The 23,081-nt window shown below is 50.8% G+C and overlaps 4 protein-coding genes across 7 annotated transcripts; 3 read left to right on the top strand and 1 right to left on the bottom strand.

The window, feature by feature from the left end:
• The first annotated feature begins 2 nt into the window (after nucleotides 1-2).
• Nucleotides 3-8,818, top strand: slc5a9 (solute carrier family 5 member 9). 3 transcript variants are annotated; one of them, XM_086046513.1, is made up of 14 exons: nucleotides 3-247; nucleotides 3,171-3,283; nucleotides 3,572-3,643; nucleotides 3,728-3,832; nucleotides 3,916-4,080; nucleotides 4,162-4,267; nucleotides 4,452-4,532; nucleotides 4,613-4,818; nucleotides 5,819-5,954; nucleotides 6,041-6,148; nucleotides 6,219-6,369; nucleotides 6,442-6,610; nucleotides 6,706-6,921; nucleotides 7,793-8,818. In XM_086046513.1, the coding sequence occupies exons 1-14, from the start codon at nucleotides 139-141 to the stop codon at nucleotides 8,096-8,098; spliced, it is 2,043 nt and encodes a 680-aa protein (XP_085902639.1). In that variant the 5' UTR covers nucleotides 3-138; the 3' UTR covers nucleotides 8,099-8,818. The 3 variants fall into 3 exon arrangements, with proteins under 3 accessions (XP_085902639.1, XP_085902638.1, XP_085902640.1); XM_086046512.1 differs by having other exon boundaries at nucleotides 3,916-4,267; XM_086046514.1 differs by lacking the exon at nucleotides 6,706-6,921 and having other exon boundaries at nucleotides 3,916-4,267.
• Nucleotides 8,819-9,074: 256 nt separating this feature from the next.
• LOC147139278 (antihemorrhagic factor cHLP-B-like) lies at nucleotides 9,075-10,817 on the top strand. Of its 2 annotated transcripts, none has more exons than XM_086046520.1 (7): nucleotides 9,075-9,308; nucleotides 9,384-9,494; nucleotides 9,616-9,700; nucleotides 9,882-10,051; nucleotides 10,180-10,296; nucleotides 10,414-10,494; nucleotides 10,564-10,817. In XM_086046520.1, the coding sequence occupies exons 1-7, from the start codon at nucleotides 9,090-9,092 to the stop codon at nucleotides 10,759-10,761; spliced, it is 981 nt and encodes a 326-aa protein (XP_085902646.1). In that variant the 5' UTR covers nucleotides 9,075-9,089; the 3' UTR covers nucleotides 10,762-10,817. The 2 variants fall into 2 exon arrangements, with proteins under 2 accessions (XP_085902646.1, XP_085902645.1); XM_086046519.1 differs by having other exon boundaries at nucleotides 9,381-9,494.
• Nucleotides 10,818-11,570: 753 nt separating this feature from the next.
• On the top strand, nucleotides 11,571-17,310 carry akr1a1b (aldo-keto reductase family 1, member A1b (aldehyde reductase)). Its single transcript, XM_086047809.1, has 9 exons — nucleotides 11,571-11,706; nucleotides 12,829-12,933; nucleotides 13,593-13,712; nucleotides 13,783-13,934; nucleotides 14,506-14,704; nucleotides 15,014-15,213; nucleotides 15,298-15,370; nucleotides 15,875-15,961; nucleotides 17,126-17,310. Exons 2-9 carry the CDS (start codon nucleotides 12,853-12,855, stop codon nucleotides 17,189-17,191), a joined length of 978 nt encoding a protein of 325 aa, XP_085903935.1. The 5' UTR covers nucleotides 11,571-11,706; nucleotides 12,829-12,852; the 3' UTR covers nucleotides 17,192-17,310.
• Nucleotides 17,311-17,571: 261 nt separating this feature from the next.
• c12h19orf44 (chromosome 12 C19orf44 homolog) lies at nucleotides 17,572-22,809 on the bottom strand. Its single transcript, XM_086046260.1, has 8 exons — nucleotides 22,377-22,809; nucleotides 21,743-21,960; nucleotides 20,833-21,160; nucleotides 20,079-20,331; nucleotides 19,850-19,929; nucleotides 19,647-19,751; nucleotides 18,625-19,062; nucleotides 17,572-18,202 (listed from the first exon to the last, which is right to left on the bottom strand). Exons 1-8 carry the CDS (start codon nucleotides 22,494-22,496, stop codon nucleotides 18,155-18,157), a joined length of 1,590 nt encoding a protein of 529 aa, XP_085902386.1. The 5' UTR covers nucleotides 22,497-22,809; the 3' UTR covers nucleotides 17,572-18,154.
• Nucleotides 22,810-23,081: the final 272 nt, after the last annotated feature.

Raw genomic sequence — 23,081 nt, 5'->3', positions numbered from 1 at the left:
CTTTGATGCTTCGCCCCCTTTGTTGCCAAACGAGTCGAGCCGCCGCCGCCACTGCTGCTACCGCCGCCACTTTTCTCTTCGTTTCAACTTTGAGCATCAACGCCCGCTTGGCGAGCATGCGCACGCGAGTGCCGAGTGATGTCATCGGCGCGGTCAAACTCTCCCTTGACTAATCATTCACCTGACGCCTCGCAAACGAGAAGAAGAGGAGGCGAGCGTTGCTGCAATATGTCTGCCGGCACAGAAGGTCAGTGGAGATTCTCTTTGGGGGTCTCGGGGGGCAATGGGCCGCCGATGGTGTCGCCGTCGCCTCAAGTGGGCGGAAGCCGGCGGCGGCGCGTCTCTCGCGGGCAGCAGACGTGCACGCCGGAACGCTCGCGCCTGCCGCCCGACTCGCATCCAGCAACTAAAACATTTGCCTTTCTTTTCTTTTTTTCCCCTTTGTCTTTCAGTTTATTGTTCTTCCCTTTCAGTTTTTTCAATGAGTGCTTTTTAGGCGTATCAATGAAATGAAAAGGACAGTTTTAATAAGAACTAAAAAATGCTGTGTTTTTTTGTTTTAAAGAAATACTTTTTTTTCACTCCCCTTTAAATCCTTTTCTTTTTTTTTTTGCTTTTCATTCATGAGGTTTTTTTTCTCATGTGCCAGGTTAAAATAAAAATGACCGAGACTGTCCTTACTTTTCTTTTGTGTCTTCAGTTTCTTCTAGTTTGTATTTTCTTTTTAATTCTGTTCATTGTCCTTTATTTTTTTTCTTTTGGTGTCTCTTTTCCTTCTGTAGTTATTTATTTTTTTCCCTTTAGTTTGTCTTTTATTAAATGACCTTTATTTACTTGGGTTTCTTTTGTATTTTTTTCTTTTGGTTTGTATTTTTTCCTTTTCACACTATTTTACTCCTATTTTTGACCTCTTTTTTTCCCCCTACTCAAGTTTTCCTTCATTTTTTCTTTTCCTTTGTATTGTTTTCTTAATTTTTCTTTGGTTTGGTTTTGTTTCTTAAGGATTTTTTTTTTCTTTTTTTAATTTTTCCTTTTCACACTATTTTACTCCTATTTTTTACTTCTTTTTTTTCCTTACTCAAGTTTTCCTTCTTAAATTTTTCTTTCTTTTTATTTTCTTTGGTTTTCCTGATTTCTTCTGTTTGTTATTGTTTTTTTCTTTGGCTTGTTATTCCCCCCCCCCTTCTCATTGCTTTTCGTTCGTTTGTTCAACATTCCAAATGAAGTCAGCTGTAATTAGTAACAAAACTGTTGACTGTGCTGTCCGGTGTGTGTTTATTACTTTATTATTATATAATGCGCGACGGTTCAAGTCCAAGGAGTCGTAAAGTAGTTGAACGTGAGCCAAGAAAGTTGTCACGCGACGACGGCCCCATCCGAATGGGATCGAGCACGGCGAAGCGTGCGGCGGGCTGGTGCGGTTAGGCCGTCTAGGCCGCCGCCTGCCTCGCACTCGCAGTCTCGCGTCTCGCAGTCTCGCGTCTCGCAGTCTCGCGTCTCGCAGTCTCGCGTTTCGCAGTCTCGCGTCTCGCAGTCTCGCGTCTCGCGTTCCCAATTGGAATCTTGCCTGCTCGTGCTCCTCCCCCATTCCCAAAAGCTTGATTGTTCAAGCAAGGACAGCCAGCCCGGTCGTTATCATTCAGCTTCTGGTAGTTGTCTGTCACAAGGCTGCCAAAATCTCTTTTGATGAATGCAGCTGCGTCGCTTCAGGCAGGACAATTTGGCTTCACTTCCTTCCATCTGGCATTTGATGGCTGGCATTTTTGGGAGGCGGGTTAACAACAGAATGTATTCATTTCTGTGATGAACTTGCTTGATATAGCCACATACGCCTTTCAAAACCTATTGTAATCCCCACAAAAGGATATTCACAGTTTTACCACATTGTCTTATAAAATAAACATGGATCAAGTAACCGCCATTTTGTTGTGTGATAGCTTTAAAGGGGCGGGCTTAAATCCCAGAGGTGGGCATCGTCCGTCCGTCACTAATCCCCGTCTGTATTTCCGGCCGGTCCACGTGGTCCAAGTCTGTCCCTCATCGGCGTCGAGAACGTAATATGACGTCACAATCATGTGCCGCCTCCAAATAAAGGAAAATATCAAATAAAAACAGCAGACACCGCACACGCACACACAGTGATCTGTGAAATAAAAACAATAATGGGCACGTCATTGGTGTGTGGGACGGAAAGGTATACAACTGTTAGATTTGGCCTCTTTGGCGCATTTGACGCGCTAGGCGACTTGAGCTTGGTCATTGCGTGCGTGGCTGTGACCTTTCCTCTTGGCTGGCCTCTTTTTATCCATGGCACCCTTGGCACACCTATTAGTTGATTTCAGCTAAGGTCAGAAAACGTCGTCGCACGGCATCAACGTCATCACACGGGCTAGGCAGGGTCGCCTCCCTTGTGGGTGGGCGGCCAAGAGTATAAGAGCGGGACTCCTGGGGGAGGGGCTTACACCTTCTTCCGCAATGTCACAGAAAAGGCTCCGCGGCCGTGGATCAATCTTTCTGGCATCCATTTAGTAGTTCAACTGAGAATATGCAGTCCGCAGGTAATAACTCCTATTAGCGTGGCGAGCGTGTGTGGTGAAATTCCTTCCTAGCCGTCGAGACGTCCTACCAAGGGCCAGTGCACGCGCACAACGCCGCTAAGTGTTTTTGTGGAAGCCTTTTGTGCGAGCTGTCATACGTTCAGTTAAAAGCGGTGAGTACTTACTGTTTTCTTTTTGTATTGAGTCTTATTTGACTTGCCTCAAAAATACGTTGGCTGGCGTGTGTTTTCTTGTCGTAGCTTTTGATCGTAGCGTTTGTCTGTTGACCGCATTCATCCCGCAGTGGATGTATAGCACACACCAGTGAAAGTTCTGTTTGTAATTCTGCATAAACTAACATAGTCAAAATAGGTCAACTCAACTGCCAGCACTGCTACTCTCTTTGGAGTTGATTTCAATTGTCAGGATTTTCATAAGTTCTACCTGTATGCATTTAAACAAGCTAAACGCGCACGGTGCCATTTCGGCTAGGACGTCTCGCACGGCGACAACATTTTGGCGGGACGCCGGGCAAAGCTTTTTTCTTTTTTCTGTATTTGACTGCGCGTGCGACGTGGCAACGGTAAGTGCCGATGTTCTTTTGTGCTTTGAACTTGAACTTGGCTCTTCCAGGCAGCGTCCCGTCCGTCACCACGGCGATGCCTCCCAGCTCGGTTGCCATGGAGACCGCCGACATCGCGGTGGTGGCGCTCTATCTGATCCTGGTCATGGCCGTCGGAATCTGGGTCGGTCGCCTCGCACGCGCGGGCTATTACTCCTAGTGCTCAGAAGTAATCAAGTACAAATACGTGTTCACTGTACCCAAGTCCATTTCTTAGCTTGAGTATTGATTTTTCGGATGACTTTGTACTTGTACTCGCCCGTCTTTATCCGCGCAGTCTACTCTGGCCTGGTTTGTATTTTGTCTGGTCTTCAGGCGGTCAGAATATGAGAAGATGCGTGATCGATGTACGGCCAAGTATCGCGGTGCACCTCATGTTGTGTCTCAACGCGAACGTCCGTCCTGTCCTCAGGCGTCCGTGCGAGCCAACGGCAGCACGGTGGGCGGTTACTTCCTGGCTGGGAGAACCATGACGTGGTGGCCTGTGAGTTACTTCCATCTGTCGTCATTCACTCACCCAACCATGTGACCATTCATTGGTGCATTCATTTATTCGTTGACCTTTCAGATCGGAGCGTCTCTGATGTCCAGCAACGTCGGAAGCGGCGCCTTCATCGGGTTGGCGGGAACCGCAGCAGCCGGCGGCATCGCTGTGGGCGGCTTTGAGTTGAATGTGAGAAAAAAAAACAAAAAATGATCACGTTTTTCTCCGATCGGGCCTCATCCTAGTCCCCATCCTTGCGTGCGTGCGTGCAGGCGGCCTGGGTCCTGGTGGCTCTGGGTTGGATCTTCATCCCGGTGTACGTAGCTGCCGGGGTGGTGACCATGCCGGAATACCTGGCCAAGCGCTTCGGAGGGCGAAGGATCCAGATATACATGTCTGTCCTGTCCCTGGTCCTCTACATCTTCACCAAACTATCTGTACTACACACACACACACACACACACACAGACGCACACGCACACAAGTGCAGAGTCGATATTTGCGCACGTGTGTTGCAGACGGACCTTTTCTCCGGTGCGCTGTTCATCAGGGTTTCTTTTGGATGGAATCTGTACCTGTCGACTGCAATTCTGCTCCTGATCACGTGTGTGTACACCATGGCAGGTAAACGCACACACAGGCATGTAGCTTCGTTGTTGCAGCCTTTGGGGACCAGGTGAAGGGACGTCCTCTTTCCCCAAGACTTTATCAAAGGCCCGCACAGTCGCCGGGTCTGATTTTAGACCCGAACAGACTCCAAGCCGACTCGGCGTTTCCATTGTCATCGCGACCCGTTCACCGTTTGCAGGAGGTTTGTCGGCCGTCATCTATACTGACGCGTTCCAGACCGTCATCATGTTGGGCGGAGCCTTCACGCTCATGTTCATCGGTATGAGACACACACACACACACACACAAACGTAGACTGACAGAGATGCGGAAACAGGAAGTGAGGTTTTGCTTTGCCAGCGCTCTCCAAAGTGGGCTGGTACGAGGGTCTGACGCAGGTTTACATGTCGTCCGTGCCGACGGTGACGGTGGCCAACGCCACGTGTCACCTCCCTCGCTCCGACGCCTTCCACATGTTGCGAGACCCCGTGTCCTCCGACCTGCCCTGGCCAGGACTCATCTTTGGACTCACCATCATCGCCACCTGGGTGTGGTGCACCGACCAGGTACGATGGTGTCGATCCACGCTGCTAACGTCTTGCCAAGGAGCTGAGGAATGGCATCCGGCCTGTTCCAAGATGCGGCCGGCTATTTGCTGGCTTGGCCGAACGACAGGGCATCCAAGCCAGAGAGTTCCTGTCGAGCTCTTCCTGTCGAGCTCTTCGGGTGCTCAAAGGACTTCCCGAGCGCAGACGTCTGAGCGACAGGCCCAACGTCATTCAGTCGTTTCCAAATTGGGGTTTCCTGGCCAATTGGGATGATGGCGGCGCGGTTGAAGCTCGCCGGGACATCGACCGGGCCCGTAAATCTATCCAAGATGGCGGCGAACACCGACCGGGCCTGGGGCCTGGGGCCTGGGGCCTGGGGCCTGGGGCCTGGGGCCTGGGGCCTGGGAACTGGGGCCTGGGGCCTGGGAACTGGGAACTGGGGCCTGGGGCCTGGGGCCTGGGGCCTGGGGCCTGGGGCCTGGGACCTGGGGCCTGGGGCCTGGGGCCTGGGGCCTGGGAACTGGGGCCTGGGGCCTGGGGCCTGGGGCCTTCTTCATCTTTTGCGGAGGATGAAGGCAGGAGGCGAGTCAGAGGTGCGATGAAGGCCAGCGGTGATGAGGAGGACGGCCGTTCAAGCCTATTTGAACTTGCCAGCCAGTCGCTGTACTCTGGGCGGGGCGGGGGGGCCGTCCTGAAGTTGCTGCTGACTTGCCGGCCCTGCCTTGTCTTTAGCGGAAAAGGGATTTTTTTTCTTGTCGTTTTTTCTGCATCGCTTCACCCGGCGATTGACTTTGCACGACGGTTTCTGGCCTGCGTAGTTTGCTCTGCGCTAATCGACTCGACTCCAGTCCGGTCCGTCCTGTTGTGGCCTCGCCCAGTCTGGTCTAGTCTAACCTAGCCCAAGATTTTCTGTCGAATCGAGTTCAGCCGGTCTGCTCTTGCGACGGCGCCGTGTAACTTGATCAATCCAAACTCGTCCTTTCCATGTGTGTGTGCGTGCGTGCGTGCGTGCGCGCAGGTGATGGTTCAAAGATCGCTGGCCGCGCGTTCGCTGAGTCATGCCAAAGGAGGAAGCGTGTTGGGAGGTTACCTCAAAGTATTACCCATGTTCTTCATTGTCCTGCCAGGCATGATCAGCAGAGCGCTCTTCCCAGGTCGATAAAACGCACACACACACCACCGTGTGCGCGTGTGCACGTGTGATGACTTTGCGGACGCGCGTGTGTGTGTGTGTGTGTAGATGAGGTGGGTTGCGTGGATCCGGATGTGTGTCAGCGTGTGTGTGGAACTCCGGTGGGTTGTTCCAACATTGCGTACCCCAAACTGGTGGTGGAGCTGATGCCAGTAGGTGAGTCGGAGCCTCTGTCCCAAACGCACGCACGCACGCACACACTGCTACTACATGCGTGTGCGCGCAGGTGTGCGCGGCCTGATGCTGGCCGTGATGTTCGCCAGCCTGCTGTCGTCGCTGACGTCCATTTTCAACAGCAGCTCCACCATTTTCACTTTGGACCTTTACCAGCGAGCCCGACCCGCCGCCTCCGAGATGGAGCTCATGATCGTGGGCAGGTGCGTCTGCCCGCCGCCACCGCCGCCGCGTGCGCGTCCGTCATTCGCGTGCGCCTGATTGCGCCTCCGCAGGGTTTTCATCCTGGTGCTGGTGGTCGTCAGCATCCTGTGGATTCCCGTCATCCAATCGGCAAACAGCGGCAAGCTGTTTGAATACGCCCAATCGGTGGTCAGCTTTCTGGCTCCGCCCATCACCGCCGTCTTCATCTTGGCCATCTTCTGGCCGCGTACCAACGAGCAAGTCAGTCGATCGGCCTTCTCTTTACGCTCGCACGCGCCGCTGTCGCTGTGTGTTCTTTTCCCATTTGTGTGTGTGCGCGCGCGCGCGGCCGGCAGGGTGCCTTCTGGGGCCTGATGGCGGGCCTGGTGGTGGGCTTGGTCCGGATGGTTCTGGAGTTCTCCCACGAGGTCCCCGCGTGCGGCCAGCCGGACCTGCGTCCCTCGCTGCTGACTCGCGTGCACTACCTCTACTTTGCCATCCTCCTGATGGCGCTCAGCTGCTTGGTGATGGTCGTCGTCAGCTTGGCCACGCCGGCCATACCCGCCAAGCACGTGAGCCACGCGCGCGCGCGCGCGACGCCGACACACTTGTCTTTGGATCAAGTAAGCTAGCAACCGCTGTTAGGAAACTTACATAAAGTTGAAAACACGGAACATGGAAGTGTGGCGTGCATAGAGACCGGGCCACAAGTCGGACGCCATGTCGGCCGGTTGGGGGCGCCGGAACGTGGCGCCCCACCTTGGGCCTGCGCGTGACAAACTTTGAACAAGAGTCAGTGGGCTAGAAGTGCGTCACAAAATCTGATGACACAGATGAACATCTTGACTCATCCTTCCTTAAAGCGGAAGCCAACCCAAACCAATTTTTTTTTTCCAGAATATGTTCTATGCAGGCACACTGTATAGTTGAAACAGGGCATTCATTCTGATTCATTTTGCCTTTGTGGAATAGAAGTTAAGCAGCAAAATGCACCCGTTTGTGGCCGTATCAGGGGGCGGCTATTTTGACATCGCAGTTGCTCAGTGCTCAGGTCGCGACCAATCGCGGCTCCGCTTTAGAAAACGGGCGAGCTGTAATCGGTCGTTCCCTGAGCCCTGAGCAACTGCGATGTCATTTTCAGTCGACAGAAGTGACAAAACGGACGCCCCTCGGATGGACAAAAACGGGTGCGTTTTGCTGCTTCACTCATATTTCGTATTAGTCATATTGCCTTGTTTCAACTTGTGAGCCTGCAGAACATATTCTTGAGAAAAATATGTTTGGCTTGATTTCCTCTTGAACCACTTATTCATTGTGATTATCTAACCATGAACCGACTGTACATGTTTCAAACCATTTTGTTCCAACCAAGTTGTTCACGTGTGTGTGTGTGTGCGGGGGTGTGTGCGTGCGGGTGTGTGTGCGCGTGCGCGTGCGCGTCAGTTGCACAGATTGACGTGGTGGTCGAGGCACAGCACGTTGCCTCGCGTGGATCTCAACGCCCACCCGACGTCCCGCCGCGTTTCCGACTCGGACCCCTGCGAAGCTGCGGCGCGCCCGCCCGCCCCCTTGTGGCGCCGGGCGGTTCTGCGTCTGTGCGGCCTGAGCGGCGCCTCTTCGGCCGCTCCCGTAGACTGCGTCTCGAAGCTCAACTCCCTGAAGGAGGCGCCGCTGTGGAGGAACGTTTGTAACGCCAACGCCTTGCTGCTGCTCGTCATCAACGTCTTCCTGTGGGGCTACTACGCCTGAAGGGCCCGCGACTGACTGCGGCGCAACCTCCAGCTTCCTTTGCGCCCCTGACTGGCTTTGGTCCACATGACGCCATCAGGAAAAATACATGACAACAGCGTGACATTTCAATGACAGCAAAATGAAAATTGCACGAGCACAACGTGAAAGTGGCCTGCGTGACTACAAAAAGAAATGCACCTGACATTCAAGTTGCATGAGCGCCACATCTCGCCGCTCACCATCAACGTCTTCCGCGAGTGCCCCGCAGCCTCAATTTTCGCAACGACAGCGCCCCCTACGCCTTCCTGGGGGCTACTACGCCCAACCGAGTCTTCCCAAAGGTCCGTGTATTACAGCGGCACCTGCTGGCCAAACTACAGACACTTCCCATTTGGCCAATACAGTAATGAGCTTGACAGATTTAGGATGTCCGTTCATGTTTGAAAAGAATGACATGCTGAATTGCAAAAAGGATTCCTGTAAAACAAAAATAGCTTCTGAAAATAATTTTCAGTGGTAACAGTGGATTTCTTGAAAAAATAATAATTTTTAATAGAAAAAGTACTCTTTTTCCGAGAAAAAAACATTTTAAAAAGAAATTGTTGAAAATGTTTGTACATTTCTTTTTGAAAAAAAGTTTTTCCTGAAATGCTTTTTTCAATCTTTAAAATGTTGAAAACATCTTGACGCAAATGATTGAAATATGACAATATCAAATAAAATCATATATGCACCTTTCCCCACATTTTTTTTCTTCGTAATCTTCCAACTTGATTGTGTTAGTGTCCTCATTTTTCTCGTGTGTGCGCTTGCGCGGTCGCCATGGTGACTGATTGCAAGCGCGCGCGCGCGCGCTAGCACGCACGCACGCGCGCACGCACGCACGCAGCTGTGTGGCGTTTGTGGCGTTTGTGGCCCCGTGCCCTGTGATTGGTGGCCACCGCTGGCCGGCCCGGCTAAAGGCTGCGTGCATGCATGCGCGCATGCGTCTCTTGTCCCTCTTGTCACGATGCTGGCTCAGCTGTTGGCGGTTGTGCTGTGGTGCGCCTCGGCTCCTCGGGGCCTCCTGGTCCTGGGGAAGTCGTCGTCGTCGTCGTCGGCGGCGGTCACGTGCGACGAGCACAACGCGGAGGCTGCGGCGAGGCTCGTCGTCCGGCACATCAACCAACATCACAAGCACGGCTTCAAGTTCAAGCTGCACGAGGTGCAGGGCATCCGCTATCAACAGGTGAGCGCACATCCGCTTCTTAAACTTCGGGGGGAACATTTTTTTTTTCTTTCTTCTCCCCCCCCCTGGAAGCAGATCAATGGCGGTTGCCGCGTTGACGTGCACGTGAAGCTGGTGCAGACCAAATGTCACTTCAGCAACCCCAAACCTCACGAGCAATGTGAGCCCTTTGAATGGCATCAGCGGGTGAGACTTTAAAAAAAAATTTTTTTTTTTTTTTTTTTTTGACTCGACGGGAGTCGCTGCCGTGTTTGCTGTCGATGCTTCATGAGGTTTTTGGGGTTATTTTTCTTCCCTTTGTTATTAGGGCGCGGCGGCCACCTGTGTGGCCAATCTTTGGGTCACGTGGGGTGTGGCCACAGTCACCAGACACTACTGCGCCACCAGACCAGGTCAAGACCCGTAACCGGTCCTTGCGCTTTCAGCTCAACCCAAATGGGGAGGGGGGTGGAACCAATGCAATATAAAATGTTCTCAGGGCGGGGGCTGTCAAAGAATCCATTACCAGCCTAAAAATGTCCACAGTGAACATGCATGCCCTTTTGGGTTAACGCGCAGCCGACTTGTGCGCAGATCCGACCAACGAGGACCTTGAAAAGACTTGTCCCAAATGTTCCATGTTGCTGCCGTTGGGCGATCCCACGGCCGTCAAGGTGGCGCACGAGGCCGCCGCCAAGTACAACCGGGAGGGCGGCCGCGGCGGTTACATGGCCCTCATGGAGGTGACCCACGTCATGACTCGGGTGAGCGCCGAAGGCTTCATTCCTTCGCATCAGCTGCGTGGTCGCCTTGTTGTTTGCGTGAATGAAAATGTCGTTGCCGGCGTCTTCTTGAAATACTCCGCGCCCACGCGCGCGTGCGTTTGGGTTAGTACGTCCCGTCGACGGGTGCGGTGGTCTGGCTGGAGTTCGCCCTGGTGGAGACCAACTGCCCCCGAGAGGCCACGCATACATTTGTGCCCTGCACGCCCCTCTGCCCGGAACGAGCGGTGAGTTGGCTTGTTTGGGTTTTTTTTTTTTTCCATGCACCATGGTTTGGTTCAAGCTCCAAAGTCATGATTGGACTTGTGACTTCATCTAACCAATTTTTTTTCCCCCTCCTGAAGCGTCACGCCTATTGCAAAGTGACCTACCACTACAAAGAAAACGACATGAGAAACCTCTCGTGCGAAATGTATCCTCCGAAAGTAAGTTGAACACACTCAACTTGGGCGCGTGCACGGCGCACCCCACGGTTCCTCTTTTGGTCCCCACAGAGTTCTGCTCAACTCCCAGCTGGCATGGCGGAGCCCACCTGCCCGCTGTTATTCCACGAGAGTCAGGAAGCGCGGGCCTGCCAGCAGCGGCTGTTCGACCAGCAGCCGGCCGTCCACCCAATTTGTCCCTTCCCTCTTGCCGCTCTGCTGCAGCGGCAGCAGTACCGCTCGCGACATGAGCAATGGGTCAAAGGATGAATGGGCTGTCAACTTATTTGGAATTCAATAAACTCCTCGCTCTTGTTTTGAAAGAACATTGTTGTTTATTGTGACTCTTAACAGATTTCAAAGTTCAGTTCAAATAAAATCAGCTCATTCAAATTTGATAGAAATGATTCAATGAGGTTTTATTTCTCCCCACAGTGAAATTTCCATGACATTTTGCATAATTCACTGCAACGCTTGACCCGTTTAAAGATTTTCCATGTTTCAGTTGATTTATTTTTTCTCAGCGGCTACGCATTCACCTCTTTGCAGATTTGTGAGGTTTTCAAATTGTGGTTTCACGCCTGCACGTTAGCGTTTCAGATTAGAGTTCAAATTTAATGTTTCAAATTACGGTTTGAAGCCAAGATTAGACTTTCAAATGAAGAATTCACGTTTGTGATTAGGGTTTCAAAGATTGCAGTGTGAAATTAGCATTTCAAACCTGGATTGGAGTTCCAAATTGTCTTCCAAAGGCTCTTTGAAAATAAAATCCACCTTTTAAATGACGTTTTCTTAATTTGGTTATAAACCTGGGTTAAGGTTCCAAATGAGGGTTTCTAACAGTTTGGAAGTTTCAAATTAGGTTTTCAAACCTACATTGAGTTGGCATTTGAAATGAAAGTTAAAAATAGGGGGGGCCGAGTTTAGGGTTTGAAAATTCGGAGTAAGGTTCCAACTAAAATTGGCTTCGCGTTTTGAAACGAAATGGCAATACTGATTCGTGTTTTGGCGCCCTCTAGTGTTGAATGAGTTCCAGCTAGTGACTCTTAACTCTTATTTTGGTGATTGGTGGGCCTAACTGGACGTGGAAGCGGAAGCGGAAGCGGAAGCGAAAGCGGAAGCGCCGGCCACATAACGGGCGCTGCTTTTAGACGCAAACGTCCTCACACCAGACGGCAGGACACCCAGCAAGACCTCCTCCGAGGAAAATCCAACGTAGGTTACTTTTTGCTTTGACCGCGCGAGTTCAAACTCGTTCAAACTCGTTCATGTTCACCACCCTCCTCCTTGTCCATCTTCTTTTGATTTCCTTCTTTTCCTTCTCCTGCTCGGATGCTTAGATACACCCATCGATCAATCAATCAGTGGGTGAACAAGATAGCTCGACTGCATATTGTCTCGTGAGCCTTTTGAGAGTGCTCGTTTCAACGACGACAGCGATGAGATTCCACTTGATTTGTCAGGAAAGTTGTTTGTGTTGCTTTGAAGCTTTGATAGCTGACGTGCACTGCTTACACGAACAACGTGGTTGCCAAGAGAAAGGAGCTCGGTTACTAAAGCACGGTTAGGCCTGCCACTCACCGCTGCGGTCCAATCAGCTGTCCTTTTGTGCGTGGACTGTGGAGATTCTCAATCTCAAAGTCTCAATGAATCGCATGAAGCAAAAATCTGCTTTTCATTTCCATGTCTTTATTCTTCAAAAGTTGACTTGATTTCAATTGGACAATGCAGAAATTTGCACAAGCATCAATTATAATTCAGATTCTACTTACTGGTTTGTAATATCCATCAGAAATTGAGCAATAATGTTGATGTGTTTTTACGTGCATGGAGGATGACAGAAATCAACACTTTTGTGGGATTGCCGGTTAATTGTTAAGTCCAAATGTCGCTCATGTGAGCCGCGCGGCTAGCAGCCAACCATCCTTTTGCCAACAAATTGGAAAGTGGCCACATTTGGACGGAGGAGCTGTTAGCCCAACGCCAGTGATATATTTTTCAGAAATGTCATTCATTGGAAAAAAAAAAAAACAAGTCAATGTTACTTAGTTAAATTTTGTAAGAACCCTTGTAAGAAAACAAGCTTTTTGTATGTGCACAAGATTTGCAATCAATGCGTGAGTGAGTTGGAAGAAATCAGTTCCCGGTTTGTCATGGACCCTTTTTTTTTTTTTAGGCAAATAGTAGTCAAGTTTCTTCTAATGAAAAATAATTGTTACACAAGTGTGGCCCTGGAGCACATCCCTGTTGTACTCCAGGCTGTACATTCCAAAGGATTTTGCAGACGACGCCGATGATGATGATGATGATGAATCTTGTTGTTGTTTTTGATGTGAGGACGTTTTGGCGCTGTGTGGCAAAATGAGCGAGTTTGCCGTCCTCCACACGGGCCGCAAGATGCCGCTCATCGGACTGGGCACGTGGAAGAGCTCGCCGGGACAGGTGAGGCCAACGCTGCAAATGCACACACGGGAAGTTCGGGAACCATGAGTTTTTACAATCCCTAATTTACTTAGGGGTTCAAACCTGGGTTAGGGTTTCAAATTCGGGTTTTTGGAGCCAAGATTGGAGTTTCAAACCTAGCTTTGGATTTCGACACAGGGCTAGGGTTTCCAATTAGGGTTTGGAATTAGCGTTGTAAACAAGGGTTAAGGTTTCAAAACAGGACGAGGGTTTCAAATTAGGGTTTTAAAACAGGACTGGGGTTACAATTTTGAGTTTCAAGACAGGTTTAGGGTTGCAAATTAGCGTTTTCAACTAGCGAACTAGCGTTAGGGCTTCAATTTAGGGTTTGAGTTAAGTTTGAAATAAGGGATTCAAGACAGGGTTAGGCTTTCAAATGAGGCTTTTAGGCTTTCAAATGAGGCTTTTAATACAAGACACTGGTTTCAATTTAGGATTTCAAGCCAAAGTTAGGGTTTGAAATGAGAGTTCCAGGTTCCAATTTAGGGTTTCAAGTTATGTTTTGGAATTCGGGTTTCCAACAAGGTTCGGGTTTCACGTGAGGGTTTGAAGAGCGGGTTAATGGGAACCATTGACGGAGGACATTGTGAACGGCTGTCGTGTGTGTGTGTGTGCGTGCGTGTGTTTGTGTTCTCAAGGTGACAGAGGCAGTGAAGTGCGCCTTAGAGGCGGGCTACCGCCACATCGACTGCGCCGCCGTCTACGGCAACGAGGCTGAGATCGGACGAGCGCTGGCCGAGACCTTCGCGCAGCCCCACGTGAGTGGGACGCGCAAGCGCGCTGGCGCCGCGGCAGAAAAGAATTCAGCGAGTGTGTCCCGTTTGTCAGGGCCTGCGGCGGGAAGACGTGTTCGTCACGTCCAAACTGTGGAACACGTGCCACCACCCCGAGGACGTGGAGCCCGCCCTCCTGCGAGCCCTCCGCGACCTCCAGCTCGACTACCTCGACCTCTACCTCATCCACTGGCCCTACGCCTTCCGGTCGCCGCCACGCAAACACATTCAATCGCCAAAAGGAAAATGCAGCACGCCATACTCAAAACATTCCAAACTAGATACTAGATAAAAAAGTACTACCTCAGACAATTAAAACAGAATAGTTTCATATAATTCACCCCCCTAAATTATTCTGAAAAACTGAACAAAATTCCAATAAAAGAAAGAAAAATCCCCAAAACGGAATAAAAAAAATTCCCAAAAAGGAAAAACATTCCAATAACCGGAAAAATCAATATCGAAAAAAAAAAAAACGGATTGTGTTTTTTCAAAAAAAACAGAAAACAAATATTCTGAAAACAGAAATAACATGTTAGAAAAACAGAAAAAAAGTTGTTCTAAAAACAGAAAACATATTCAGGAAAAAGTTGGGTTTTTTTCAATTCTGGAAAACAGAAAAAAACATCCCAAAAAGGGGGGAAAAAATCTTGAAAAAACTATTCTCAAAAACAGGAAAACATTATTCTGGAAAAGCAAACGATTGGATTGAAATGTGGAAATATTCCAAAGGGACTTGAATTTGTGAGGTTGCGCTTTTGTGTCGTGGCTTGTGTAGGCGCGGGGAGGAGGCGTTCCCGAGGGCCGGCGGGGACGGCCCGCTGCTCTACGACGTGGTGGACTACCGGGCCACGTGGGGCGCCATGGAGCAGCTGCTGGCCAAAGGCCTGGTGCGCGCCATCGGCCTGTCCAACTTCAACAAGCGCCAGCTGGACGACGTCGTGGCCGCCGCCCGCGTCAAGCCCGCCGTCCTGCAGGTAGCTCGACCCACCGATCACGGCTTACTGAAAAAGCACCGTCACAAAGCAAAGTTGTTTAAAAAACAACAACGTCGCTGAAGCTACATTTGAACTAGTAACGTCGTGGCGACAATGTCCCACCTTTTCGCCTTTGTCCACCGAGTTCATGCATGAGCTTTTCGGCTAGATTTGAAATGTTCTTGCGTCGGTATGACCATACGGCCGTGCGCAAGAAGGAAGGTCGAATATTGTGACCTTTTTGGGAAATCTTGAAATAGTTTAAAAAAATCAGACCATAGCATAGCATCGTTTGTGGTGCGCGTGTAGGTGGAGAGCCACCCGTACCTGTCGCAGACGGAGCTGCTGGCGCACTGCCGCCAGCTGGGCGTGGTCATGACGGCCTACAGCCCGCTGGGCTCCCCCGACCGCTCCTGGAAGCGCCCCGACGAGCCCGCGCTCATGGACGAGCCCGCCCTGGCCGCCCTGGCCGCCAAATACCAAAAGTCGCCCGCTCAGATCCTCCTCAGGTCACTTTCCAGCCCTCGTCATGTGCTGAGCTGCCATCGGCCAATGTGAGCCCCGCCCCCTAAGTGCGCTTCCCGTGTCTGCAGGTGGCAGACGCAGCGCGGCGTCGTCACCCTTCCCAAGAGCGTCACGCCCTCGCGCATCCGACAAAACCTGCAGGTACGCGCCTCGCTCCGCGCGCCGGCTGCACAAAAAGGACACCGAAAAATACAGCAACCGCAAGCGCGCGCCAAAAAAAAGCATAGAGCAGGAGACTTGTGCAGAAAGGGATGATGCCGCCCGAGTCCTCCTGCAAATCCAGGAAAATGGACGTTTTAGGAAAGATATTTTGAACATTTACAAATGTTACAGCTAAAACATTTGGAAATGGATTCAAAAAACATATTGGAAAGAATATACTCGTATATTCAAATACTTGAGTATTACAGAAACATACACTCATAATGTGACAAATATGTACAGAAATTACGCAATTAGAAAAAAAGCACCAATAAGAAAAAATAAAAATACAAACTATTAGAGAGTAACTCACGTTATTGGAAAGAGGGATTAAGATGCACAAATATGAGAGAAAAAAGAAAAAAAAATGCACACAAAAATGAAATGCACAATATACAAGCATGATGCCGGCAATTTATTATTTGGAATTTTTTTCCCCCGGAGGTGTTTGACTTCACGCTATCGGCGGAGGAGATGAGCGACCTGACTGCGCTTAACAGAAACTGCCGTTACATCCTGCCCGTCGTTCAAGTAAGTCAACCGCACCACTCGGACTTTGGGCAAATTATTTCTTTGATTTTTAATTTCCCGCCGCATGCGGACACTCAAGCCCAAAGTATTTGACTGGGCCTCCCAGTCTAAAAGAAGTTTGCCTTCGCCCGCACCAGCCTCAAATGGCGCCACCTGGCCCAACTTCTAGTAGGCGTGGCTGCAGAGAGGAGTTCGAGGCGTGGCTCAACCTCAACGTTTGACTCCGCCCACACTGATTCCAAGCGCCCTCTTTTTTGGTTGAACTGTTTTCCTTGGTTGTTTTAATGATGCGCTGACTTATGACATCACGCTTACTTTTGAACACTTCCTTGAATATCGACAATGACAAACTTTCAACTCTCTGTCAGTCGGGGGCGGAGCTATGAACTGTTTGACAGAAGTGGTTGAAACTTCCATTTGACATCTACTGTGGGTGGACGCAGGCTTGTAGAGCCACGAAAGCGTAAAGCGTGTTCAGCGGCCCTGAAAATGGGGGAGTCGTTGGTTCTGAGTGTCGAGGCCATTGGGTTCAAAAGCTGTGTTCAAAAAACGACCTTCTCATATCAAAGAGTGGGATGTGTAACACCACTTATCGCCAACAGAGGACGCACTCCATGCATAAATGAGGTTTGGCGCTCTGCAGCCAAGACTGACTCGCTCCAAAATGTCGACAACCGCTACCCTCATGTTGTTCAAATCTTTATTTTGCTGTTGTGACAACAAGTAGGCCATCTTTCTCATGTTAAGTCAAGAAAGACGGACAGTATTTTATGTATTTATTTTAGAAAAACAAGCCGACCAACTCATATTTGTGCTCGGTAAATCGGCACCCGCTGATTCGCATGTTCGTTTTTTTTCTTCATTATTCAAAAAAGAAAAAACGTTTTTGTTTTTGGTCCATTCCCCCAATTTTCCGTGGCAAATGTAGAATGTTTATCAGCATTTGTTGCTCAACTTTGGGGGGTTGACAAAAATACAACTTTTCATGAACACCTCATTCTTAAAGCATAAGGCTGGTGCGTTAATTGTGCGTCAAAGGAAACGAGCAGCTTTATGAAGGCGTTCCTTTTGCCAGAATCGGGTGTGTGTGTGTGTGTGTGTGTGTGTGTGTGTGTCGCAAGCTGCTGCTTTATGGCGTTGACGTCACGTGGGTCTTTTTTTCAGGTGGATGGCAAGCTGGTTCCCCGGGACGCCGAGCATCCTCACTACCCCTTTAGCGATCCGTACTGACGGAACAAAGAGTGCCTGCGTCCATTTGTCTTTCGTGCCTTCACCCAGTCGCGTCGCACCACAACCAACAGTAACACTTTTTTTTTCTTTTTTTTTTCTAAATAAACCGGTGGCCACATTGTCTGTCTGAATTATTTGTGAGGCATGCGGCAAAGCATTTGATTTTGGTGCCGCTTATCCGAAGCTAACTCTCTTTACTCACGTTATTGTGTGGCAACTTTGCAGCTCTGCTTACCGCTTTGGCTTTTCCCATGATCGGATATGTCTTGAGTGTCACTTGCTGCCAAGTAATGGGTAGAGAAACTGTGTGTGTGTGGGGGGGTGTGATTATGTAAATGAGCCTCACTGTTGCATCAAAGTGCAGCAAAATCACTTCCAGACACATTTTGAGAAATGTTTAATTTCACACTGAATGGTACATTTTCTCCACTGCTTGTGGCCAAATATGTCAAAATGATAGCAGAGATGAAACACTTGACTAGCGCCGGGGAACAAAAGTCAAGCAACTTGGTTGTGTCGAGCACAAAAATTGTTAGAACCAAAAATGCATACCTCCAAACTGTTTGCAATATTTCTTATTTTCTTTTTGCGGCACTCGGAACTAACGTTTGGCCGCTTTTGTGTTCCCGCACGGACATTTGTTGCTGACGGACAGCAGCAAAGCCGCAAGCTGCGGCTGCCGAGGGCTTGCAAAAGCTTCAGCCCGCGAAGGGAGAGACGTACGCTCGTATGCATTACGACATATTCTGCGCTGCGAGTGTTGTTGGTGGCTACGCGCATTGTTGTGTTTTTGCTGAGCGCGTGTGACGCTCGGGTAATGGAGACGATCATGGATTGTGGCAGGCTGATTCCAAACAACGTCAATTGCCAAAGTTGCTGCATCTGCCGCAACGGTGAGAGACGGGCAGCTAATGGCCGGAGAAGATGATCCTGCGCTCGGGATTGGACGTCCACGACCGCCGCTCACGTGCGTGTCTCGCACGCTCTGGCCGCCTTTGTTGCACTGATGAGCTGTGCGAGCAAAATGCGAGAGTAAGTGAAGCTGTGAGAGCGTGACACCATAGGAGAGTGAGTATAGGTGGATTATGCGAGAGAGACACTGAGATTTCAAGTGAGTGGGAGTGTGCGAGTGATATTTGTGAGTGAGCGTAAGTGTGAATGAGTGATTGTGTGTGTGGTAAGAGTTACTGCATATGAGTGAGACTGCATAAGTGAGTGTATGCGATTGTGTGAGTGAGCACATGTGAAAGTAAGTGATGTGTGCAAGTGAGGGTGTTAGCATGAGAGTGCAATTGCACGTGAGTGAGTGAGCCTTTGAGTGAGAGCTTGTGTAAGGGTGTAAACGTGTGACTAATGTGCATTGTGAAAGTGAGTGAGTGAGCGAATGTATAGTTGTGCGTATGAGAATAAGATTGCGTGTGCGTGTTGCTCACCTCCACGGTTTGGCGGAGTGTGGCGTAGGCGTAGGCGGGCGGTCCGAGCGCGCGGACCACGGCGTCGCGTTTCATGCGGCTGCTTGTGGCCGAGCGGCGCGTGACGGCCAGCCGCCGCCTCAGCAGCTCGGTCAGCGCCAGGGACGAGCCGCACGCGGACCGCGCCTCCATCTCCGCCTCCATCTCCGCCTCCGCCTCCGTCTGCACCGCCGCGTCTTTCAAACGCAGGCCGGGCGGCGGCGAGGAGGAAGACGAGGCCGCGCGGCCGCCGAGCGAGCTGGCGGGCGGCCCGGTGCGGCGGGACGCCCGCCGGGGCGACGAGGACGACGAGGTCGTGTCCTCGCCTTCCGTCCTTGCATCAGACGAACGAGGCGCCGCCGCCGCCGCCGAGCCGAGCGCTTCATCTCCCTCGTCGTTGCCCGGCAGGTGCTCCGACACCTGAGAGAGAGGAAGTGCGTGACCGCATGTGAGGGTTATGCGGCTGAGGGGAGAACAAGTCTGAACATTCATGTTTAAAGCGTAACTCAACCTAACATTTGTTTCCAACAAGGTGTCCTATGCAGGCTCACGAGTTGAAACACAGCATTCTCACTGATATCAAATAAACAGCCAAATCCAGCCGTTTTGAGCCATCTCCGGGGGCGGCCATTTTGTCACTTCCCTCGACTGAAAACGACGTCACAACTACTCAGGGCTCAAGTAACGACCAATCAAACTCTGCTTCAGAAAACAGGTAAGTCGTGATGTGATTGGCTGTTACCCGAGCATCTGCGATGTCATTTTCAGCCGACAGAAGACAAAATGGCCGCCCCCTGAGATGGCTCAAAACTTGGCCATTAACTCTTATTCCACAGAGGCGATATTTATCAGAATACCCTGTTTCAACTAGTGGGCTTGCATAGAACCTATTCTTGAAAAAAAGATGTTTGCGTTGACTTCCTGTTTAAGACTGACTGAGTGAGTGAGTGAGTGAGCGAGGACATGCATGGGTGTGAGCGAGTGTATGTGTGTGCGCGCATGACCTGTCCGCTGCTGTCATGGTAACCCGTTTCCATAGGCCCGGTGCTCTCGAAGTCACTTTCGTAGTCGGCCTCCCGGACCGAGACGCCGTCGCGCTCGTCCGGCACCTGCGCACACGCGAGCACGCACGCGAGCAACTTCCTTCCTCATCAGAAAGTTCGCGCTTTTGTTTTGATGGCAGACGGACATAATTCACATGGTGAACCTGCGTTTGTTCTTCGGCTTCAGTCCTGCCGTGGGCGGAGCCAACATCATCCAACGTCTTCACATTTGTACAAAAGTCCACTGCAATACAAAAACACATCAACGGGGGGGGGGGGGGGCCCTCACATGTGTGTGTGTGTTTCACTTTCAGTGTCCCTCTGTCATTTTGTGTGTGTCTTAGTCTTTCAGCATGTCTTTCTGATCAGTGTGTGTGTGCGCACGCGTCTCACATTGCGAGGACACCAGGCTGGCGTCGCTGGCGTCACATCCAAGCGGGAAAAGTTCTTCCAGCGAGAGAATGTCTTCCGGGGCCGACCTGGACGTGTCGGGGGAGAATTGTCGCACCGATGGGTCGGGGGGGGCTTGGGGTGGGGGGCTAGCATGGCTGGGAGGGGCCGCGCCGGAGCAGGGCGAGGAGAGAACGTCTCCGGAGGGGGGGCCGGGCGAAGGGGAGGCCGACCTCGGGCTTCTTTGGCTCAACAGCTGCAAAAAACGATGATTCGCTTGTTATTTTTTGACCTCGAGAGCGAACTAGTCCCGTCCGTCAATGTGCTTGAAGAGATTAGCGAGTCGGGTATGAGTGAAGGATTCTGCACCCTAAAATGTTGACAGAGTGGACTATAGCTGACTCTAAGGATTCAACGAGTCATTAAAAAAAACATGAACTTTGTCCAAAATATAATCATAGTAAACAATTATTCAAATAGTGGGAAGTTCCAGCGCTATATAATGCAGTCGACCTAATTAACAAGCTATTTGGGAATGAACTATACAGTTGGGTCTTGGGCTGAATCGATTAATCGAACATCGGTTAATATAGCTGATGAGGTTTAACTCAATGTCTGGCTGTGTTGGAAAATGCTTCTATGGGGGCCTTTATATCTGTCTCCGATGCTGAAACAATGAATCGAATAACGGCTTATATAGCCACATTTAGAACTGCTCTCAAGTCTGACGGCACACAAAAGAAGAAGTGCGCGGTACCGGTACGGGGCCCGGGCCGCTCCTGGACGACGACCCGCTCAAGTTGCCGTCTCCTACCAGCTTCATCACCTCCTCCTCATCACTGTCTGCATTTCGGTCCCATCTGAGCAGGGAGTCCGAACCCCCCCGAGGAGACCCCGCCGTCTTCTTCCCCCGACCGGCCGACCGCGACGAGGGGGGCCGCGAGGCCGACGACGGGTCCGAGCCGGGGCTTCGGGGGCGGTTCCGGGCTTCCGGCTCTCGCTGACGGCCGTGGACGCGACTCTCGATCTGGGCCAGTCTCCTCAGGGCGGACGCTTGCGAGCCCGGCTTGGACCACGGCGGCAGTCTGAAGAGGTACAAGGAAGATAACTTGAAATGAAAAAAAAAATAAAGAAATACCAAACCAAAAGACAAAAAAGTCTGAAGAAGAGGAGGAGAACCGTCAAACAAAAATGACGAAAGGAGCAAGGCAAGCACACTCAGCACTCAAGAGTTGCACTGAACAAGGAGGAGGAGCAGGAGGACAATCATGAAGAAGGGGAGAAGAACAGTAGAATAATTAAGAAGAAAGGGGAGAACAATTAGGGGAAGAAAAGTGCACAAGAAGAACGGAGGAGGTGAGGAATTGAGGTGAATAAGGTGGAAGAAGATGTAGAAGGAAGAGAACAAGGAGAAGAAGAAAGGAGAATGTGAAAGAGGATGAGAAGAAGTACGGTGAGGAGGAGGAAGAGAAGGAGAATAAAGCAGGAGAAAGAGGAGGGGAAGAATTGAGGAGGAAGTGGGGAAGAAATCAAGTGGAAGAAGGAGCGGGAAAGGAAAGAGGAACAAGAACGATTGTTAATGTTGAGAAACAAAGACCCCTCAGAAGAGCCGATTCAGCCATTTAGGCGAAGCGGGAGAGCAGGTAGCCCCGCCCACCTCGACACACCTGTCCTCGTGCGACTCCGCCGGCGTCGGAGGTGGCGGCTTCTTCAGGAAGCGGCCGCCGCCGCCGCCGTCGCAGTCTCCTCCTCCTCCGGCTTCCGACGGCGAGCGAGACGCCGCCACGTCCGGTTCTTCTCCCCAGGACGAGCCGAGCGGGGACAGGCGGCTGACGTCCGACGAGACATCGCTGCCGCTCGGAGGAGCCGCTCGACTTTTGGCGTCCTGTCGACGAGACAGCAACGCACGCTTGACTTGACAACAGACACACGGACGCCTTCAGACCCGCGCCCAAAAGCATCGCCCAATTTGAAACCCAAGCCAGGATTCAAACCGAGCCACGTCTCAGGTCGGGTCACCTTCTTTCTTTACACTGAGGAAACGCAAACGCTCTTTGAATCCTGGCCCTATGCTAAAACCCCAACGTTGTCTGGAAACCTCCATTTGAAATCCTACGTTTACGATCATTTATAACCTTAATTTAATTCTGAATTAAACCCCATCTTGAAAACCTACGCCTCGTTCAAAACCCCAATCCTGGCTTGAAGGGCTCACTTGAAACCCTAAACGTCAGCGTCTAATGTTGAAAACTTTGAAGAAGCGCGTGATTGGTGGAGGATGGCGACCGGCGCCGGACTGACCGCATTGGCGGCGGCGGCGTTGGCCGCTCGTCGGTTGTTGTTGTGGTTTTTGTTGCTCTTGGCGGCCAGCAGCGCCTGAGCCCGGTCAAGAGCGTCGCTTGTCCCGCCTCGTCTCCACATCTCGTCGGAGCCCGGCTCGGCTCGGCTCGGCTCGGCTCGGCTAAGCTAAGCTAACTTCTGATTACTGTCGTCTTCTTGTCGCTCATTCATGACGTTGCTGATTAGCCCACAAGATAAGCTAAAGGAGCACGTTGAGCACGTCATTCAGCCTTTCGACAGCCTCCGCGACACTCTTGTATCGTTTTGTAAATGAATTAAACGAGCAAGCGTCCAAACGCGTTTGCGTCCGTCGTCGCCATGGAAATTGTCTCCTTCGTCAACGACAAGACGTGGTTGTATTTGTCTTTTCTGTGATTGACACTTTATCGCCACCGTCTGCTCGGGAGGGTGAATTGCGCGATGGCTCGTTGAAAAAAGCCTCTCCCCCTCCAAAATACACTTGCAACCATAACATAGTCTTGAAATCTTAATTTCAATCTCGAATCCCTATTTTAAAACCCTGTCCGAGGCCTGAACCCTTTACTCTGCTTTGAAAATCTGCTTTGTAATTTGTCATTTTTTAATTTAAATTGGACAGTGCATATTAATGAACATTTACATGTAAATATGACAGAATTAGCCAACGGCTACTTTCCATCTGCAGTC

The sequence above is a fragment of the Filicampus tigris genome, chromosome 12, assembly GCF_054856515.1.
Source record: "Filicampus tigris isolate MCC_2025a chromosome 12, RoL_Ftig_1.0, whole genome shotgun sequence".
Taxonomy (NCBI): domain Eukaryota; kingdom Metazoa; phylum Chordata; class Actinopteri; order Syngnathiformes; family Syngnathidae; genus Filicampus; species Filicampus tigris.
The sequence above is the reverse complement of the archived record's forward strand: the minus strand, read 5'-3'. Positions and strand labels throughout refer to the sequence as shown.

Excerpts from the sequence above, each read along its gene's own strand:
- slc5a9 (XM_086046512.1), top strand. The coding sequence starts at position 139 with ATGTCATCGGCGCGGTCAAACTCTCCCTTGACTAATCATTCACCTGAC. Across the intron at positions 4,268-4,451 it reads GTGTGTGTACACCATGGCAG|GAGGTTTGTCGGCCGTCATC; the intron begins GTAAACGCACAC and ends CACCGTTTGCAG. Across the intron at positions 4,533-4,612 it reads CTTCACGCTCATGTTCATCG|CGCTCTCCAAAGTGGGCTGG; the intron begins GTATGAGACACA and ends TTGCTTTGCCAG.
- LOC147139278 (XM_086046519.1), top strand. The coding sequence starts at position 9,090 with ATGCTGGCTCAGCTGTTGGCGGTTGTGCTGTGGTGCGCCTCGGCTCCT. Across the intron at positions 9,495-9,615 it reads CCTTTGAATGGCATCAGCGG|GGCGCGGCGGCCACCTGTGT; the intron begins GTGAGACTTTAA and ends CTTTGTTATTAG. Across the intron at positions 10,052-10,179 it reads TGACCCACGTCATGACTCGG|TACGTCCCGTCGACGGGTGC; the intron begins GTGAGCGCCGAA and ends CGTTTGGGTTAG.
- akr1a1b (XM_086047809.1), top strand. The coding sequence starts at position 12,853 with ATGAGCGAGTTTGCCGTCCTCCACACGGGCCGCAAGATGCCGCTCATC. Across the intron at positions 13,713-13,782 it reads AGACCTTCGCGCAGCCCCAC|GGCCTGCGGCGGGAAGACGT; the intron begins GTGAGTGGGACG and ends CCCGTTTGTCAG. Across the intron at positions 15,214-15,297 it reads CCCGCTCAGATCCTCCTCAG|GTGGCAGACGCAGCGCGGCG; the intron begins GTCACTTTCCAG and ends CCGTGTCTGCAG.
- c12h19orf44 (XM_086046260.1), bottom strand. The coding sequence starts at position 22,496 with ATGTGGAGACGAGGCGGGACAAGCGACGCTCTTGACCGGGCTCAGGCG. Across the intron at positions 19,063-19,646 it reads ACCATGACAGCAGCGGACAG|GTGTCGGAGCACCTGCCGGG; the intron begins GTCATGCGCGCA and ends CCTCTCTCTCAG. Across the intron at positions 18,203-18,624 it reads CACTCCGCCAAACCGTGGAG|CTCATCAGTGCAACAAAGGC; the intron begins GTGAGCAACACG and ends TTGCTCGCACAG.